The sequence below is a fragment of the Zootoca vivipara genome, chromosome 7, assembly GCF_965207765.1.
Source record: "Zootoca vivipara chromosome 7, rZooViv2.hap1.1, whole genome shotgun sequence".
Lineage (NCBI taxonomy): Eukaryota > Metazoa > Chordata > Lepidosauria > Squamata > Lacertidae > Zootoca > Zootoca vivipara.
The window spans coordinates 67,424,400-67,444,080 of NC_142590.1; the positions used below are offsets into that span (position 1 = coordinate 67,424,400).

General features: G+C 42.3%; 1 protein-coding gene and 1 long non-coding RNA gene across 2 annotated transcripts; one reads left to right on the forward strand and one right to left on the reverse strand.

The window, feature by feature from the left end:
• The first annotated feature begins 782 nt into the window (after nt 1-782).
• LOC148685122 (uncharacterized) lies at nt 783-7,097 on the forward strand. Its single transcript, XR_015951138.1, has 3 exons — nt 783-891; nt 2,775-2,925; nt 7,017-7,097. It is a non-coding gene; the product is annotated as an uncharacterized LOC148685122 (long non-coding RNA).
• A 1,415-nt stretch (nt 7,098-8,512) lies between these two features.
• On the reverse strand, nt 8,513-18,044 carry PXMP4 (peroxisomal membrane protein 4). The gene is made up of 4 exons (XM_035123418.3): nt 17,857-18,044; nt 16,154-16,216; nt 15,125-15,323; nt 8,513-13,613 (listed from the first exon to the last, which is right to left on the reverse strand). The coding sequence occupies exons 1-4, from the start codon at nt 17,967-17,969 to the stop codon at nt 13,344-13,346; spliced, it is 645 nt and encodes a 214-aa protein (XP_034979309.1). The 5' UTR covers nt 17,970-18,044; the 3' UTR covers nt 8,513-13,343.
• Between the last annotated feature and the right edge of the window lie 1,637 nt (nt 18,045-19,681).

Below are 19,681 nucleotides of genomic sequence, written 5' to 3' on the forward strand. Positions count from 1 at the left end.
CATGGCGTGGCAGCGTTGCCTTTCCTGCGTGCAGCGAGTTTCCCAAACTGTGGTCTGTACAACTTTAATTTCTCATTTGGCGGGCGCTGGGGCAGAGCTTCAGGAAATATGCCTCTTTCCCCCATCCTGCCATTTCTTGCTGACTTTTACAATTCATTTTCTCCCTAAAAAACTGCTTCTGTTATGAGTGGCTTGCTTGCATTGGAACCAGTGTCCGGATGCAGTTAGGCAGCAGTGAAGAACCTGTTGTCCTCCAGATCTTGCTTGACTTTAAATTCCACCATCTCTGATTATTGCCCATGTTGGCAGAGGCTGATGGAGTAGGTTGGTGTCCAACAACAACTGGAGGTCCACACATTCCCTTCCTCTGCAATAGAGCATTGGACCTAGACAGTTGTCCTTTTCCCAACAAAACACCATGACGTGGGTGATTCCTGTTATCTTCAATCCACACAACCCAAAGATTTCACGAACACTGGAACAGTGGCTTAGGGGATGGGTTAAGGCAGGCATCCCCAAACTGCGGCCCTCCAGATGTTTTGGCCTACAACTCCCATGATCCCTAGCTAAGAGGACAGGGGTTAGGGATGATGGGAATTGTAGTCCAAAACATCTGGAGGGCCGAAGTTTGGGGATGCCTGGGTTAAGGTTTGCACCAGAGCTTTGTTTTCTGGCCCTCCAAAAGTTATTATACCCTGCAGGTGTTGCCTTCTACTAAATGTGAAAATACTGTTAAAAGCACCCTGAGAGGCGTACTTGGCGTATTTGCTCCATGTTTGTAGAACTTCCACTGGAGATTTCCCATAGTCTGCATTAACAACAACAACAACAAATTTATACCCTGACTTTTTACCTGATGGAACTCAAGCCAGCTTACAGATAAAGGTTCAGGTGCTGTAAAGTTTTATTCATCTATTAAGCAGCGTGAGATGTGTGTTTGCCCCTACATCTACATGCAGAAAGAAACTGAAGTCAATTTTGTAGCCTTGGCAAGTGAATCTGTATAATAAGTGTTCACCACATACATTCAGTTTTTATGTTGGACATGATCCTGCTAAAGTGGAGCACATTAAAACACCATTGATTTAAATGGGAAACCTGAAAACATTCAGGGATGAGTGATACGATACAGTATTTATATTTCGTCAAATCCAGATATATGCTGCCACTCTGCCAGTGGAATGGCCACTGAAACCATTATTTGCTTAGCCTGGGGTAGAGAGCAAACAACATGGAACATACAAAAATAGGAGGGAAACAATAGACACTGTGTAGAAAAGTCAAACCATATGTTTGAGTGCACCAGATTCAAGTTTTTAAAATACATGTTTAGATACACATTCATAAAACCATAATTCTGGGCGGATAGGAATGAGTAATTGAACAACTACAAATTCATGAGTAGCGCAAGCAATGGTGTAAGTGTTGGCCACTTAGGTAGGACTGTAAGATAAAGTGGCTTATGCAACACAAGTAGTTGTTAAATATAAGACTGTAATGTTTTCTTTGTCATTGTATTGTATTACTATTGCAACAGTGAAAATAATTATATTATATTAATACCTCTGTTTCTGTTTCTATTATTGTCCCCTTTGAATGTTATTTCTGTGATCACCACTGTACTGCATGTACTATGCTTTTATTTCCATGAAATAGTCACCACGGCTCGGCTAGAACCCTTGTGCACTCTCACTTTGGGTTAAGCCTTGTTGAAAAGGGTGGCCCTGAGTAAACATGCTAGGCTCCTGCTGCACATGACAAAAAGGAAAAGAAAACGAAGCAAGCCAGCCTTTAAAAGACAGAACAGTAGAAGATAACAGTGGAACACCCACAAAATATGGTCTAGATTGTGGAGTCCCTTCCATGTGCATTGTGATGATATGGCACACAAGATTCTCGCAAAAATTGAAATATAGACTCTGGTATAATAAATGGTAGAGTGTACGTCTGATGGTGAACCGGTTCTGCTTTCATGCATAAGGCCTGATTGGCCTGTAGTGCTGGGGCCCATTCTACTATTAGGCAGAGTGTGACAGCTGTTTCGGGCAACAGAGAGGAAGGGGGTGGAAGCAAACTGTTCCAAGAACAGAGCTAGGTGTGCCATGCTGCCTGCCCTATACCAGCCTGCTACCTTCACATGCAGAGGAGGGCACTGTTCCATTGCCAGTGCTGAACTAAAGTTCAACTTCCACTTTGATTGGCTTCCGTAGGTGCCATCTTGCTTTTTATTCAGGCAGCAAAAGTTACATAGTCTTGCATACTTTGTTTCAGCTTTTTTCTTGCAAGTGATAAACTACAGTAGTGTACTAGATAAAATAAAATGCAAATGTGTTAGACATGCTGGCATCCTGCATTGCTGAAGGGAATCAGTCTGGATCACTTTTGTGTTATGTAAGCCTTAAATGTCATGGGACAGTTTTCCTTCCCACCAAACCAAGGCTTTCAACATCAAATGCAACTTGCCATACTACTCATGCCTGAAATGGTTCGACTTATTCTGAAATGTGGTACATGGTAGCTTTTTAGAGGTAGGGCTCTTGTGCTTTTTACAATTTTATGGTGAACACAAGTGCCAACCAAAGAGCTTTTCCCAGGATGGAGACAGGAAAGGAGATGTTTCACCTGCTGGATTTCTGCATGTTATAGACACAAGAGCCCTGCTTGGAGGGGCTGGAGAGGCAGCTTTATTAACTACAGTATCCCCATTGTGAGCACTTTCCTTATGAAACTGCAGCGGAGATTTTACAGGCCATCATTTCTCTTCTTCCAAAAAGAAATATGACAGCCATCTTCAAATATCTAAAGGGCTGTCACATGGAAGATGGAGCAAGCTTTTCTCCTCCTCTCTGGAGGGTAGGAACCAAACCAATGACTTCAAGTTCCAAGAAAGGAGAATCCAACTAAACAAGGAAGAATTTTCTGATGGTAAGAGCTGTTTGATGGTGGACGGTGCAAGCAGAGGTTAGATGGCTGTCTGTCGTGGATGCTCTAATTCAGGCATCCCCAAACTTCGGCCCTCCAGATGTTTTGGACTACAATTCCCATCTTCACCGACCGCTGGTCCTGTTAGCTAGGGATCATGGGAGTTGTAGGCCAAAACATCTGGAGGGCCGAAGTTTGGGGATGCCTGCTCTAATTGATATTCCTGCATTGCAGGGGACTGCACTAGATGACCCTCAGAGACCCTTCAAACTCTACAACTCTATGACCCAGGCTAAACATAAGTTAGCAGTGTATTGTGACTGCAAAAAAGCCAATGCAATTTAGGACTTCATTAATATAAAAGTAGCTGCCAAATGAGTCAGTCAGTCTTTTTAATCATATGTTATAACAGAAGGCTAGTCACTAGAATTATTCAAACACACAAGCCTGCAAACAGAAAGCCAATCAGATTAAACAAGAAGCTTCATGAGATTCAGTCAAATATATGAGTGTCTTTCTGTGTGTGTATATGTGTGTTTATATATTATGTGGGGCAATTTTGTTTGCATTAAGAATGGATGAGGATCTATGTATGTGTTAATCCAGGCATGTCAAACCTGCGGCCCTCCAGATGTTTTGGACTACAATTCCCATCTTCCCAAACCACTGGTCCTGCTAGCTAGGGATCATGGGAGTTGTAGGCCAAAACATCTGGGGGGCTGCAGGTTTGACATGCCTGTGTTAATCAGATCTTGATAAGAGAGCCTAATAGGTGAAATGGTTGCATTCATAAAACAGGTTTTGCACACACTAATTAGGTTTAAAACGAAACCTGTATTTCGGCTTCTCTAATACAGCCTCATGGTTGCCACATAAAGGTTGGAACTCTGGTTGGAAGCCTAGACTGCCAGCCAGAAGCAGCTAAGTTAGAACCATTCGTTTACTACTGCAGACTGGGAATAGCAAGAGAATAACAAGTCACTCCAATTCTTAAGTACTCTCAGTCCTTAGCCAAAGGAGGAACCCTAGGCAAGAGTTCAACATCAATATTTTCGTGCATTTGAAAAGATAGTTAGAGAATGTGCTAAATACTGAGTAACTCTTTCCTTGCTAATGCACTTCATGGGGCACTTTTGCTTTATGATAAATATAATGCTTTAAAGCTAGGGATGAGTTAATATGTCTGTTTCAGTTTCACATCCTTCCAATCTTCAGTTGGAATTTCTACCTGTTTTTGTTTTTAAAAAACCCCAATATCCTCATGAAAATTAATTAGCATTTTAGTACAAATTTCTCCCAATATACACATTTTAGTATGTGATTTTGTCTAATACACATTTTTACAAAGCAATTTCTCCTAATACAAGAAGAAGAAGAAGAAGAAGAAGAAGAAGAAGAAGAAGAAGAAGAAGAAGAAGAAGAAGAAGAAGTAGTTTGGACTTTATATCCCGCCTTTCACTCCCCTTAAGGAATCTGAAAGCGGCTAACAATCTCCTTTCCCTTCCTCCCCCACAACAAACACTCTGTGAGGCTGAGAGACTTCAGAGAAGTGTGACTAGCCCAAGGTCATCCAGCAGCTGCATGTGGATGAGCGGATACGCGAACCTGGTTCACCAGATTACGAGTGTACCGCTCTTAACCACTGCACCACACTGGTGCTCTCTGCATTTTTATATATAATTTTCACAAATATATACATTTCTATGCACTTTACCCTTCTAGGTGCATTTTTGTATAATTACTTGGCTGGAGAACTGCACTGCAAAATTGGGAGAAGTGCAAATTTCTAAGGATGGTTGTGTTTCGGCTTGTGTTTTGTTTTGGAAAGTGTTAATTAGGTAGGTCTCCCTTTAAGTGTGAACTGAATTGAATGTCTTCCCCATCCCCACTTAAAGCTTTGTGATCAGTAAGGAGGACAGTATTTGAAAGGTAAGGCTGGTCGTAGAGTGGGTTCATCATGGCGCAGTCATGAGTGCTAACCCTGGTTATTCCACCCTCTTTTTGCACAGTTCTGGGGATACCACTTAGGATTCCCACCTTTACCATGGCAGATTGTCATGTGGGTAAAGCAGCTTATGTCAAAATGATGTTGAAAACTACTTCCCGGTGTCTGTGTTGACAACCCTCTTACAATTGGCAGAGTGAGCTTTGGGGATTTTCATGAAGTGCTGGCATCTCCATGAAGATGAAGCACCATCTCTATTAGCTTCTGGGGCAACTACTGTGCATTTCTTTCCCTTGTAGTGACTGCGTGGATAAATCTGCTTGTCCGTATTAGTAAAGGAAATATTTACATACCCCAACCATGTTCTTTTCACTCCTCTGTTGCATCATCTGCTCCCTCTTTGCATTTGCTGTGCCAGACCCTCATCCACACTTAGATGCAGCAGCATAGGAGATGCATCATTGTAGTGCATTCCCGCATGGCTTTCTGGTGCATACAAATGAGACGGCACATGGATGGGGCTGTGTAATCCCCCCACCCCCAAAATTTACAGGGTTCTGTTACTCTCACATAGCCTACATCACGAGGTCACATCACAAAGACTGTGTACACACCATACACTTAAAGCATGACTTCCTCCATTGAATCCTGGGAACTGTAGTTTGTTAATGTGCTGGGCATTGGCTCTGAGAGGTAAACTACAGCTCCCAGGATTCTTTGAGGGGAAACAGTGTGCTTTATATGCAAGATATGTATGCAGCCAGAGAAAAAACTCCTGTGCCACTGTCCTGATGTGAAAGGCTCCGTCTTACTAATTCCTGGCAGAGATCCTTTTGTTTCTGTATTCTATCCCCGTACTGTTGGTGCTAAAATATATATACTATGTTAAAATTGCAGAGAGAAAAGCTTGGTGGGTTTTATGGTTCTGGGGAACTATACTGTAGTTTGAGATGGGTATTTACCAATGCCAAATCGAATCCTAACGTTACTGTAACATTGCAAACTGAGCAACAGTTAGACCAGATGGAAGCAGTCTGTGGTTTGATTCACGGGCCACCCCACCCCACCCCCAATCTGTGAGAAAGTAGGGCAGTTTGTGGTAGTTCTGCTCCCCCTTCCCCCATGGAGACTCTGCAGCTCTCTTAGTGGGCAGTTTTTGGACACAGCTGCTGCACCAGCTGTTCCTCCTACTGTCACAAAAGATTTTTTTTAAAAAAAGCAAGGCGATGATCCCCATTGGCAGGGAGCTCAGAAATGCCAAATGGAATTAAAAAGTTTAATTTCCAATCCGTGGAGTAAGTTTATTCAGGGTGAACAGATCCGCTTAACCCCCCCCCCACCTCCATCCCCAAGGGTAGCCAGACAGTCCACCAGCCTGTCCACTTCAGGGGAACGGAGGTTGTTCCTCTTTAACATCGCACAGTTCTGTTGCTTGAAAGGTGGTTAAAAGCAGTGTTTAAGAGTGCAGTGCAAATTATGCAGACTCTGGAAAGGATACCCGCACACCCAAAAGAGGGAACATTCAGGCCTGGATTTGCAACTTTCAATATTAATCTGTATTTCAATCTAACATAACAAGATGATGTACCTTCTGTTTAAAGGTTGTAGAAGGGGTGGGGTGGGGACAACAACAGAGGTGACATTTACATGAACAAAGCCAATCCTTGCTAGGTACTTCTGGGGAGGGGGGTTCTTCAGAACTAACTGCCTTTACTTTTGTGCTGTTCAAGAATGTGTTTCTAAAAAAGAAAAGAATACAAAACTCAGTCTCAGCTTCAGTACAGCAACCCACCAGAGATCCTCCCCCAGTTCACATATACACTTCTTTCCCCAAGACATCTCATTCGAGAAGTAGCTTGCACAAAGCCAGGGTTCCCAATGCTTATTGGCGCTTCTCGTACTAAAGCGAACCAGTCGTCATGACTCTGAATAGCCTACACAAGGCATGTAGGGCTCCTATCAGCAGCTACAGAGTCATGACCAATTAACTAATTTCAGTTTAGTGCTAGGTGTTCAGGCTGGGCATTACTCTGTTCCTCCTAAATGGATTGAGGCATATTGGGAAAGGCCTCTCTGTTTTCTTTACCAAATCAACAATTCAAGAGCAGCATGACCTAATGTCTGTCACCATCTCATTTTTATTTCTCAGTTTCTTTGCAAGCAGAAGTGAAACAAACTGCTTAGAAACCATTGAGGACAAACTGGATGTTATGTACACAGATACAGGTAACTTCCCATCATATAGAGAGATAGGTAGTATAGGAATGATGTAATGTTGAGTAGGGAGGCTGTTTAACCCTTCTGTGTGCTGGCTGTTTTTCTGGCGCCTCCCCTCCTTCCCCACATGGATGTCAAAATCTTTTCTGTCATGGTTGGGGTGGGGGGAGCAGAGGAGAGATACAGCAAGTATGGGAAAGAGGCACACTCAAGTTTGCAGCCTCCTGAAGCTGCTTCTTACTTCAGTAGTAAGAAAATACACAGAGGAGAATGTTACATACATCTGTATATAATGCTTAGTACAGCTATTAAAATAATTCTTTGGAGATCAGAGATCTCTCCACAAGTTAATGTTTGAAGTACATATTTGCCTTCTCTCTCGTCTTTTCTACAATGCAAAAAACATGTTCTGGGGAGCCGGGGCAAGTCAGGGCTTCCCCTAGACAAGATGAAAGAAGATGCTGTATTAATTAGTACCCAACATATATTAATAAGTACCCAACATGGTTCCATAGTGTGGCACAGCTCCTTAAAATGGCAACATGTAACATAACATGTCATTAGCCCTCAAGATCTTATTCCATTGTGGCCTTTTTGTGATAGCTGTGACAATATGTTTCAGCAACTGGTTTGGCTAGGATTAGCTGGTCAGCTTTGTGAACGACAAAATTCTGAATTATTGAATGGTCTTTAAACTAAAATTAAATAATAATAATAATAATACTTCTATTCATAAGCCTTCTAAGTGCCACCCTTGCCACTAGAACCAAGGTAGTCAAAAATACCAGGACAGACACCAGTATACTTTCAACATCCATATGGTTTAACCCATGACTGTATTTTCTATGATAATATGAAATACTGGATAATAGCAACATTAATTACTTGTTTATAATTAATCATTTCCATGTTGTTAAGAAGATGAATTTAATTAAGTTGCAGTTTAATTAACAGTATAAATCATTTAGAGAAGAGGTACACAACATGGTCAGTGTGCAAGGCCACCCTGCCAATGTAGCCATGACTTGGACAGCTGCAGCTAATATGCATATTTAATTGCTCCCCATAATTTGCATATCATTTTAATGAAGCTGGCAGATGCCAAATTACAGTTGACAGGCATGTTACACTTGTGCAAGATCCTTATACTGAAATTATTATTTCTTTTAGTGTGAAAAGCTTAAGTAAACTTAGTAAAATTTTGATATTACAGACTAAGGATTCTAGAAATATATGCATGTAGGCTTATTTTTAAAATCACCTTTTCTGCCCAGTATCTTAGTGATCTCCATCACATTTGCAAACTTAGCTTTACAGTACATTCTTAAGGAACAGAAACATCTAGTCAGATTGCAAGGTGTTCTCACAAGCTGCGTGTCGGATCCCTATAAAATAGGTTAAAATGAGAAAAAACACATTATACAGAAGTGCATCTTAAAGCAGATATTTTGCATTTAATTTGTTTCCATATACTTCAGTATCAAACCACAGGTGTGGCATAGCTGTGTTGGCAGCTAGACCTTACTAATTAACAAGTTAATTTTCTACAACATTTTGTTACAAGTACATAGTGGTTTATTTGAATCAGTCTGGACAATCTGCTACTTTAACTGTATGTTTCAATGCATCCACTATTGCATTGAAAAAACTCAAGTCAACATTTCAGTCTGTTACAAATATACATTCTGTTATCTTTTAGGAAATTCTGCTTTGTCGCTCGCCAAATACTGTATTGCACACCTAAGTCTCCAAACACTCAACAGATCTCTTGGTGTATCAGAGTCAGTGATATTTTTCTAGAAAAAGAGGTGCTGGAACTCACCATGAACTCATCTCCTTTGTTCTCTTATAATGGCAATGGCACCCACATGAGAGGTGCCTGACCTGAGTTCTGGTGAGTTCCAGTTGTAAAAAAATCCCTGGTCAGAACCCACACATTTCCAAATAATAGGATTTAAGACTTTCTGTGTGATTTATGAACCCAGCAAGCCAAACTGAATGCCATGCCCATTTTCATATGTTGCTTGTATGAGAACTACTGGCTGTGAGGATGGCATAACTTGCCAGGAAGAATCACTTGTATGTGGAATGATTCTTAAGGTTTTCAGCAGTTTTGGCTTCATAGAAAGAAGTGTAGTTGGAATTCATCCTCTCTGGATGTCTTCTGATCTTACTTTTGCTGTTAAAAACTTAACACAGAGAGCAGCATCAGGCTGCTTTACCAGAAGGCAGGAAGAGAATTAATGTAGTATGTAGCACCACGGATAGGAAGATAGTCTGTGCCAGGTAAAGGTAGTTACAACAAATAATATTTTTACAAGGCAAAAGTAGAAATGTGCAATTAGTCACCACCACATTCTTGAAAAGCAAAGCCTGCAGTTATGTAGTCAAACGATCTAGTTTTTACGCAGCATGTCATATTAAACACAGGTAAAAGGTAAAGGACCTCTGGACGGTTAAGTCCAGTCAAATTTGACTGTGGGGTGTGGTGCTTATCTCTGCTTTCAGGGTGAGAGGCTTTCAGCATTTGTCCACAGACAGCTTTGCGGGTCATGTGGCCAGCATGACTAAACCACTTCTAGTGCAACAAAACACTGTGATAGAGTGCACAGAAACGTCATTTACCTTCCCGCCACAGCGGTACCAATTTATCTACTCACACTGTTATGCTTTCGAACTGCTAGGTTGGCAGGAGCTGGGACAGAGCAATGGGAGCTCACCCCATCGTGCGAATTTGAACTGCTGACCTTACGATTGGCAAGCCCAGGACACTTGGTGGTTTAGACCACAGCGCCACAAGCATTCCTATCAAACACAACACCTACATGAGTGTAGATGAAGAGAGCTAGGACAAGATTCACCTAAGGAGCCCTGTCAATAGAAATCTGCACAATGATTTTGCTTGCGCAATGGGATTCCCCCACTCCTGACATGCCCCCCGAAATTGGTTCTGGAGAGGTTCTGGTCAGGAGAAACCACAGAACAGAGAGGGGTCATTCGAACTGGCAAACTAAATGCAACAGTAAATGTTGGCATACATTTCCCTCTGACAAAATTCCAGGTGTGAAGTGGCTCTTTGCTGTTTACCAATCTAAATGATTCGGAAAACAGCAGTAAGGTGTGGGGAAGCACATTCACCCACATGAATGTATGTATATGTATTTCACAAAAAATACATTATTAGTAGGATTATTTCCTACTAATCCTGCCTAAGGAAATCACAGCAGTATGCACTAAAAATAGTAAACAAATTAAACAACAAAACAGGCTCTTGGCATTGTCAAGGAGTCACTGGTTCTATTTAATTTGTTGTTCTTGTAAATATCTGTTGCAGATGTCTACAAATCAAGACCTCCAAATATATGTTAGGAAGCCTATTGTAAATAACTTTTATGAAACAAGTCAGCAGTGTTATTAATGGAGGAGAAACAATACCTTATTGTAGTTCCAGGTTTTTAGAGGACTTGAATTAAGAATAAATACAGGACCATAAATACATGGGGTTTTTAACTTTTCTTTTTTGTAATTTGAGCTCAACATTATATTTCCCTAAACTTTTAGACTGGTGCAGCTATTTACTTATTTCAATTTCCCTCCACTCCTTGAAATAATTAAGTAGTCTGCATGGCATTTGTAGATGTTCCTTGCACTATTTCATTACGCCGTGGAAACAGTGTTATTCTTGTACAACAGTTGTGGCAAATCAGATTAGGGATAGACATTTCCCCAGCATTGGGAACCAAGATCTCCTCTTGAACAAAACACAAAAGAGCTGAGCCTTCAATGAGAAGCTACAATTGAGCTGTTGTAAACACATATGCATGTCTGTTTTGATCTTCAGAGTGGGGATGGTTGGGAGTTGCTTAATTTTGATGTGATGGGCTGCTTGGGAGGTGGATTTTCAAACCGTCTCCTTATTCCTGTTTGTGTTTCTTTCTTATTAGCATGAAAACCAAACAGAACACTTAGCTTGCCGAACAATACGATCTGGAAGGGTGAGGAATGGAACCTATGTATCCAAGAGTCTTCAGACAGACCCATTACTTCTAGTTCACTTCCCTAGCACACACTGGCATTGTTCAATCACATTAGTGGCAGAAGGGATTCGACCTCACCAATCGAGCTATAGGAACAGTGGTGGATGTTAAATGCTGCTTAAAATTATTCCAGCTACCTCCCTGGGAAATTGACTGACTTTGTAGCATAGCATTCTATCCTTACACAGCAGGAGAGCAATCTTTAAAAAGCACAGTTAATTGCCACGGACAGATATGTAAAGGGTGCTGCTGTGGTGGGACCACAGTTTGATGTGTTTTATGGCAGTTTTGTGCTCTGAACTGCAGACAGATAAGAGACGCAGACAGTTTGCTAGAAGAGCTTAGTATTAGCGTTCTGGGGACAGGAGGGCAGCAGAAGTTATATGTAAATTAAGGAAATATACTGCAGGCACTGTTACGATTATGCTGACTCTGTAGTTTGCAACAGCTACTGTACTGTCTGTTGGTTTTTTGGGGGGGAGTGTGTGTGTTAGAAGATTGTGCCTTTGCATGGAAGCAACCAAATGTTGGGGAGAGACTGGAATAGCTCAAAACATCGTTACTGCTTAAAATATCAATAATGTTCTGAAGGTGTTTGGTGGGTTTGTTCTTTCCTATATCTGACTTGATGGGATAGGGAATTTGAGGGGGGTGTTTGCAGGAGATTTTACATATGGTATTAAAGATTCAGGAGAACAGAAGGTGGCAGCTCACACACCAGATCAAGACAGATGCTCACGGAAACAAGCTGATACATTGGTACCAAACAAGCAAACCACTGAAAGATGTGACAAAAGAACAAGAAGCACACACCAGTGTTGTGGCCCTATGAGTTTTTCTTTAAAATACACTTCTCCAACTGACAGGGCTAAATAATAAACCACCACAAGTGAATTACCAAACAATGATAAATAAAAAAATCAATGACAATACCCCAAGTGAAAAAACAAAACATTCACTGTGTTCTTTACCCAGCATTTCCCCATTGCCTATGTATATTTAATTCATAACTCAAGTGCTTTTCTCCCCATCCTGTGCAAAACTAGCACAAAAAGAGCTGCCACTGCAAGCCCAGAGGATTAGGCTGCAAGACTTTATGTCACTTTCCTATAATTGTGCTATAATCATTGGCTTACCTTATATTTAACATTTTCTGATAAGGCAGTGTCATAAAAGCAACACCCTCAACAATCCATTGGCATCTTTGCTTCTATGACAGCAGATGCTTGATCAGATACATTTTAATCAAAGGACTATTTACATAGAGTTACCACATTTTGCCAACTGCAACAACAGTTGTAAACGTGTTTAGTTGCATCCTCTGTTCCAACTAGAAGAGGTTAGGGACAAAGAAAACTATTCAGGTATTTATACGACTAACAGTGAAGACGTCAAAATAGAAGCAAATCACTCATCTGCCACTGTATCTACCCTTTCACCAATCCATCTACTCCATTTTTTCTTTTGTTTCATAGCTTTCTCTAGACTGTAAGTCTAGAGGAATGAACCGCAACTCTTTGAATAAATCTTGGCATTTATCTAAGGCATTGATGATGAAATTTTAAAATAGGCCCATTGCACTGCAGAGTACATACCGTGCCTGCAGTAAAGCCTCTCTTAGTTGCTCAACTCCACCCCCCTGCTTTTTAGTCATCTTTTTCTAAATGCACTTTTAATGGTTTTATGTTGTTATAGGTGGTTAATGAAAGAAAGATGAACAAACAAACAAACAAACAAACATGCATATAGGAAGTAAAGTTTCCCAGTACCATATCTGCAGACAAAGATCCTAAACTTGTAGTATTTACTATGATGAGATTGAACCTATTTCTTCTATGGCTAACTGAGGAAGCAGCGAAGGATGTATTGCATATATGTAGGCAGAAAGTTACCTATGGCACCTGGTATTTCAGTATTAAAGAAAATATTTTCACCGTATTTTCTCAAGTTTTAAGATCAGTGCATTTATAGTGCATTTTGTTCCAGCTGAAAAGGAAACTGTGCCTCTTACAGACAAGAGGAACTTACAAAAAGATTACAAAATGGTTTGCTTGAAATATGGCCTTTTCAAGCTCTAACCAGAGAAACCAGAAGCCTACACAGAACAACGTGGCCAGACCCATGTAGAGATCAACATCCAATGATAACGATTTTCAGTGAAGTGTGTTCAAATAAAAGCATAAAAGCCCTGCTGTTGGAATGTGCCGTTACTAAAAGATCTTTCAAGACTGATTGGTAGCAGGTCTTTTGTTATATACAAGAAAGTCAGAAACATCATGCCAGACATTACTGTCATCATACAGGTAGGTCATGGATGATTGCAATGATGGCTGTAGTGTGTGTCGGTGGTACTCAAAGAGCCAGAGAACAATCCCCCAAACCAGAGCAGCAAAGAGTGGAAAGGGATCTTGTTTTGGCTCTGGGATGTAACCTTTCTCCACTGCCAGTCGGGACAAGCCAAACAGGATACGAGACAATAGGTACATGTTTATCTGTAGGGGGAAATTGTAAACAAATATTAGGCAAGGAACATATCTAGAAAGTGATTCTTTCAAACAGTCCTCAATTTAGGCCAGGGGTCCCCAAACTTACCCGGCTTTGGGCCGGATGCCCGCTGCACCGATTGCGTGGTGGGCCGGAGGGTGGAGGAGCGCGCGGCTGTGCGCGCCCATGTGCATGCGCAAATGCTATTTCTGGCACACTCCCAACCTGGAAAGCACCAGAAATAGCTTGTATGCATGTGCAGAAGCCTCCTCCGACCCGGAAGTACACCGGAAATGACGCTCGCGTGTGCGCACAAGCTATTTCCGTTGCTTTTCCGGGTCGGAAGTCGACAGCCATGCCACACCGCACCGGTAAGAGCCGGGGGCCACATAAAAGAGCATCGGGGGCCGTATGTGGCCTCCGGGCCGTAGTCTGGCGACCCCTGATTTAGGCAATCAACAAGTTGGTTTTCAAATCATTTTTTTAAACATTATAATGCTTTTGTAGTCTCTCAGCTGGGCTGTTTGCCATTTTTAGCAGCAGTATATGATCGAGCATTGCAAAATTTAGTTGCTTGAAAAAGTAATTTGTGTGCTCAGTTGAAAGTACTATTTTCAAAGCCGATGCAGAGTAAAACTAGGGAGAAACAAAAAGATACTTGGAGACCCTAGTCTTTTCATACTGTGGGGGGGGGGGGGGAGTCCCCACTGCAGCTTTCTGTAGAACCTCTTCCCACTGAAGCTTTCTAAGTCTGTGAAACATTAAAAATATCACTAACTGCACTTTCAAAGGCAAACCATTTCTCCAGGAAGAAGCAATATGTTGAGCTAGATGGGTCACTGGTGCACCAGTTAAAGCAATGCTTATATTTACTGTAATTAAAAACCTGATCAAAACAGGCAGCTGAAAGAAGCAGAAACTGGTGATGGGACCGAATTAATAAAATTCTGAGCTAAAACAACCTTTTCCCTCCATTTCATAGAGCATGAGTAAGCAAACTAAGGCCCGGGGGCCGGATCCGGCCCAATCGCCTTCTAAATCCGGCCCACGGACAGTCTGGGAATCAGCATGTTTTAACATAAGTAGAAAGTGTCCTTTTATTTAAAATGCATCTCTGGGTTATTTGTGAGGCCTGCCTGGTCTTTTTACATGAGTAGAATGTGTGCTTTTATTTAAAATACATCTCTGGGTTATTTGTGGAGCATAGGAATTTGTTCAATCCCCCCCCCCCAAATATAGTCCAGCGCCCCGCCCCCCCCCCAAGGCCTGAGGGACAGTGGACCAGCCCCCTGATGAAAAAGTTTGCTGACCCCTGCTATAGAGCACCTTGGTGAGTGAAAGATGCAGAAGTGTTGGGGCACAGTTATTTTATTGTCCTCAAGTTTTAACTTGAAGGGCAGTTAAATTCAGTAAAGGACCAGTCATATGAAGCAGCCTGGATCACTAACATCACTTGTTTTTCACTTTGCATCAGATGGGCAGCAGTATAAACCCAGAAGCACACACCACCATCACTTACCTGGCTGTTAATATTGTTATTTTCTCCAAACACCAACCAGCCCCCAATGCAGGCTGCGAGGAAAGAGTGAAATGGGATCTTCTTTCCTTGCATTCGCGACTGTAGGGCCAACAGACCCTTGTATGTGAATACAAAGTATGCCAGGTTTCTGGAATGAGTGTAAGTGGCACGAACAATTGCTTTCAATTTCTCCCTTAAACTAAGAGAGAGAAAATGAAGACCTGTTATTACAGATAGTACACTCTTCAACTAAAAGAGAAGTGAATAAAAATTAATTACTAAGTTGTAACCTATGAGCTACTTCAGAAAGTCACAGTGATCATTTATCCCAGTTTCAGAAAGCAATAAAATCTAAAGACAGATTAGCCAATCTATTAATAATAAAATAGGGGCATGAATAGATTCCATAGTAAATTTACAGATTTGATCTATCTTAATGTTTCAGAAACATCTAGTGACCAATCCTATGCATGTTTACTCAGTAGAAACACTTCACCTTGAATTAATGGGACTTGCTTCCAGGTAAATGTGACATAATGGCAGCCTAAGAAGGGGCACAACCAAGACTTTCTTCCCAGTAAACATGCTGTGCTGTTGGGCTGCCATCCTAAACCTGCCTTCTGAGTGCATATTCATAGGATAGCACTAAACATGCCATTTGTAGTCTTTAATTAAAAATAAAGATGACTATTCATTAACACCAAGAAGACATGTGTTGTAAGTCTCCTTGTATTCTAATCCAGTTGCTCTACTCCAAAGAAATGCAGAGAGAGAAAGCATGTTCTATTTTTTGTTGGAATGGTTTTTAGTTGTTTTTATAAATGTAAGATTGTACAGTTATAATTGATTCTGGGACCTTACGGTGAATAAATCTTATAAATAAATAAGGAGGATCCTGTTTCACTGGGTTCAATATGCACAGAAGACAATAGCTGTACTGAACCTTATCAAATCACATACCGGTAGTTTTATAAAGAAATAATCACACACGCACATACATATGAAAAAGAAAGGGAGTGATAAATATACCTTCCACTCCTGAAGAGAAATGTCATCACTAAAGCATGGGGGGCACGTATTTTTGCTCCATACCTGGCAAAAGGAAAGAAGATAATAAACTGTGCACACATGTACAAGTGTTGTTTTGAATCAAGTTACTGCCCAGTGCTTTTTTTCCTTTTAAAAATGTTAATGGGTACTCTCATTTAGATTCAAGAAAATCACAATTTTATAGTTCAAATCGGGGAAAATAAATACAGTCTATGGACAAAAGTACAAAGATTCACAAAATGTTTAGGGGTATGCGTACTCCTGCGTCATCGTCCCCCCAAAAAAACACTGCATTTGTCTCATTAGCCATAAAGTAGTTAATTTTTCAGAGAACCATTTATTTATGCCCGCATGATATGTGCAGGTATGCAGATTACACTAATGGCAGCTCAGTTCACTTTACAGCCTTTAGCCTTCCAGAAGTTGCTGGCCTAAAACTCTCTTGTCATCTTGTAATTCCTGGCCATCCATTGCAGGCTGAGGCTGATGGCAGCTGGAGTTCATCAAAATCTCAAAGACCCTCGCTTTACATGTAACTCCACTCTGTATGTAAACCTGATTTTAGATATGTGTGTAAAGTAGAAAGCAACATGATTCGGCAACAAATCACTTTTGAGGTATTAAATATATTTCGACAGTATTAGTTTATTGGCTATGGCCTATGTTGATTGGTTTTGGCTCCTGTTGTAGAAATAGTTTTGGATTAGCATGTTTAAGCCACACCTTGGCATTTAAGAAAAAGAACATAGCAAGGGTGTGGTTTACACATACTAATCCAAACCTATTTCTACAATAGGAGGCATCATGGATTTAATATTGAATAACTCAACCTTGATTTCAGGTCACTGGAAAAACAACCATAAATCCTGGTTTTGACTTCAACTGAAGTGAACTGCATTGCAGAAAATTAAAGAGACATGGTAAACTTATTTATTTACTACTGTTGTGGACTTTTCCTATTATTGTTTTAACTTTTTTATAAACCGCTTCGAGGTCCCCCCCTACAATCAAGTGGTGTAAACATTTTATGGAACCGCAATAAAATAAACAAATAGCTGGCAGTCATATCTACTGCCATAGGAGGACACTCCTAATGACCGTGGGGTTCCTTTGCCCCCCCTGAAATATTTGAGGGGGCCGCCTCCCCAAGTTGATGGTCAATGCCATTCACACGGTGTGCGTGCGCCTTGTCCTTGTAATCGATTATGTGGGGCGGGGCTTACCTGCCCCTTCTCCCCAATATTTTAATTCAAGTTGGCACGCTTGTCTACTGCCACCTCGTCAAAGACGTGGCTGTCAATCTTCTCAGAGAAAGACTCGTCCACTATGAGATACCGTAGTTAATTTTGCTTAGCCAGAAAGAAAGAGAGCCTTCATTCCCACCACCACCACCACCACACACACGAATCGAGTTTGCTTGTTTCTAACACTGACGGAGACGACATTCCCCGTGGAAAGGGCTTTTTGGAGAGAGTCCTTTGCCCCCAGCTGGTGGTTTGCAGACTACCCGGGAGGCTTTCCCAGCCGGGGTTCGTTTCTACCCTCAGAGCTCCTCGTTGGAGCGGCGCCCGCCCAAAGGCTCCGCCCACGGCCGACACGGGAGCCCCTCAGCCTCCTTTCCCGGACTAGGGATGCGGTGGGTGAGGGAAAGGAGAGACGGTCCCTCTCCAGCCAGGGCTTACACTGCTCCGTTACGGAAGCCCTTGACGACGGCCAACGCCGCCTGGTATCTACGCTGCTGCAGCAGGGAGTTGACTGTGTAGAGCAGGGTCCGCAACATCGTCTCGCCCCCCATGGCCGAAGAATCTCTCGCTCTCTCCCTTCTCTCTCGCGCTCACACACCGATCCCGGCACTTTCGCAACCCGATGTGACGATTTGCCTAGAGCACCAAATGCATGGAAATGGAGCTTGAGCAAAGAGCGTCCGTGTGGAAAACTCAACCCCACGCACTACAGTTCCGCCCAACCGGGGGAAAGGCAACCAGAAACAATAGCAGGCGCAAAAAGCAGGGCGGGGCGAGTTCTATGGGCTTCTTTCCGTTCACTCACTGGTCCGGTTAGGGCGAACGGGGCGGTGCCGCACCAACCTCACTTTGCCCTCAGGCAACCTTCGCTTGTACGTCTTCTTGCTTACAACCTGTCAGGTGGTGGCTTTCCTTCTCATCGGCTCTGGCTCCACCTACTGTTGGGTCTCTGCTTTCTCCATTAAAAAAAAGGTAAAGGGACCCCTGACCATTAGGTCCAGTCGTGACCGACTCTGGGGTTGCGCGCTCATCTCGCATTATTGGCCGAGGGAGCCGGCGTATAGCTTCCAGGGCATGTGGGCATCAGCCCCCACTGCGTTTCCTTTTTTTTCTATTTTACACAGCGCTACTGGGATACGATTCTGTGTACAAGGTTGTCGTAAGTGACTCCCAGGCTAATCTCCCCCATATCTGTGATAGAATAACTGTGAACATTATTTTCACTTGCAGCACATTTTCAAAAACTTCGAGAACTACCTTCTTACACACATAGTAAGACTACTGCTTTTGAAAGAGCACAAACTCTTGATTTTGCTCCTGCATTTTTATTTTATTTTATAGGTGTAGAGGGTGTGGAGCCAAATCACATTTACAATGCAGTTCTGGATTTCTCTGTGCTCTCCTATGAGCACTATTTCATCCATCTGTATTCCCATCTCCTCTGGAGATAGGATAGTGCGCATTAACTTGCTTGCACCAGCACAGCCAACCGCATAAATCTCCCCCATTGGTATCCATCTGTCTCAGGAGACAATGGAGGAGTGCACCTTTGGGGGTGAAATCAAACTGTTGGAAGGTTTCAGAGCCTTCAATAGCTATAGAGACCAATACAGGAGACATGTTTTGATGCAGCTGAGGCAAATGAAGGCATCTGGTTGTGCTGCTGCACTTACACCATGACATCTCTTCTCTCTGCACCCCTCCCAGCAGTCATTCCTCCTGTGGTCCTGCTATGGATGCATGACCTGACTCTGTGTCTCCAGGCATTGCGGTTGTCTGCAAGGGATTCCCACACAGCAGGATTGATGTTGCCAGCCTTCATGTCACATTTCCAGACATCTTTGTAATACAGAGTTGGTCTGCCAACAGGCCTAGTGCCTGAAACCAGATTCCCAATATAAAGCACATCCTTAAGGATCCCGCATCTTCCATTCTGTGAACATGACTAAGCCAGCCTAGACGTCGATAAGACAGGAGTGCGAACATGCTTGGGAATGTGGGCTTGGAAGAGCACATCTCTGTTTGAGACTCTGTCCTGCCATGTGTCGTGCAATTTTTTTCTTAAGCATTAGGCACCGCTTCTGACCATGGGCATAGTAGCCAAGAGTTATGTATTGGGAGGGGGATGAGGGTGAGGAGCAGGACACCCACCTGCCATCATCCTATGTCTGGTTCTGTCTAGCAGATTTGGAATGACATGTCTCAACATTATTAAAGTCTCCCGTCAGATACAACCGATCTGTAGAAAGGACTTTATGACCTG

What these genes read in the sequence shown, in the direction of transcription:
- PXMP4 (XM_035123418.3), bottom strand. Translation starts at nt 17,969, where the DNA reads ATGGGGGGCGAGACGATGTTGCGGACCCTGCTCTACACAGTCAACTCC. An exon ending in GGCTTCCGTAACGGAGCAGT is followed by an intron (nt 16,217 to 17,856) that starts GTAAGCCCTGGC and finishes TCCTTTTGCCAG; the next exon opens with GTATGGAGCAAAAATACGTG. An exon ending in ATAACAATATTAACAGCCAG is followed by an intron (nt 13,614 to 15,124) that starts GTAAGTGATGGT and finishes TTCCCCCTACAG; the next exon opens with ATAAACATGTACCTATTGTC.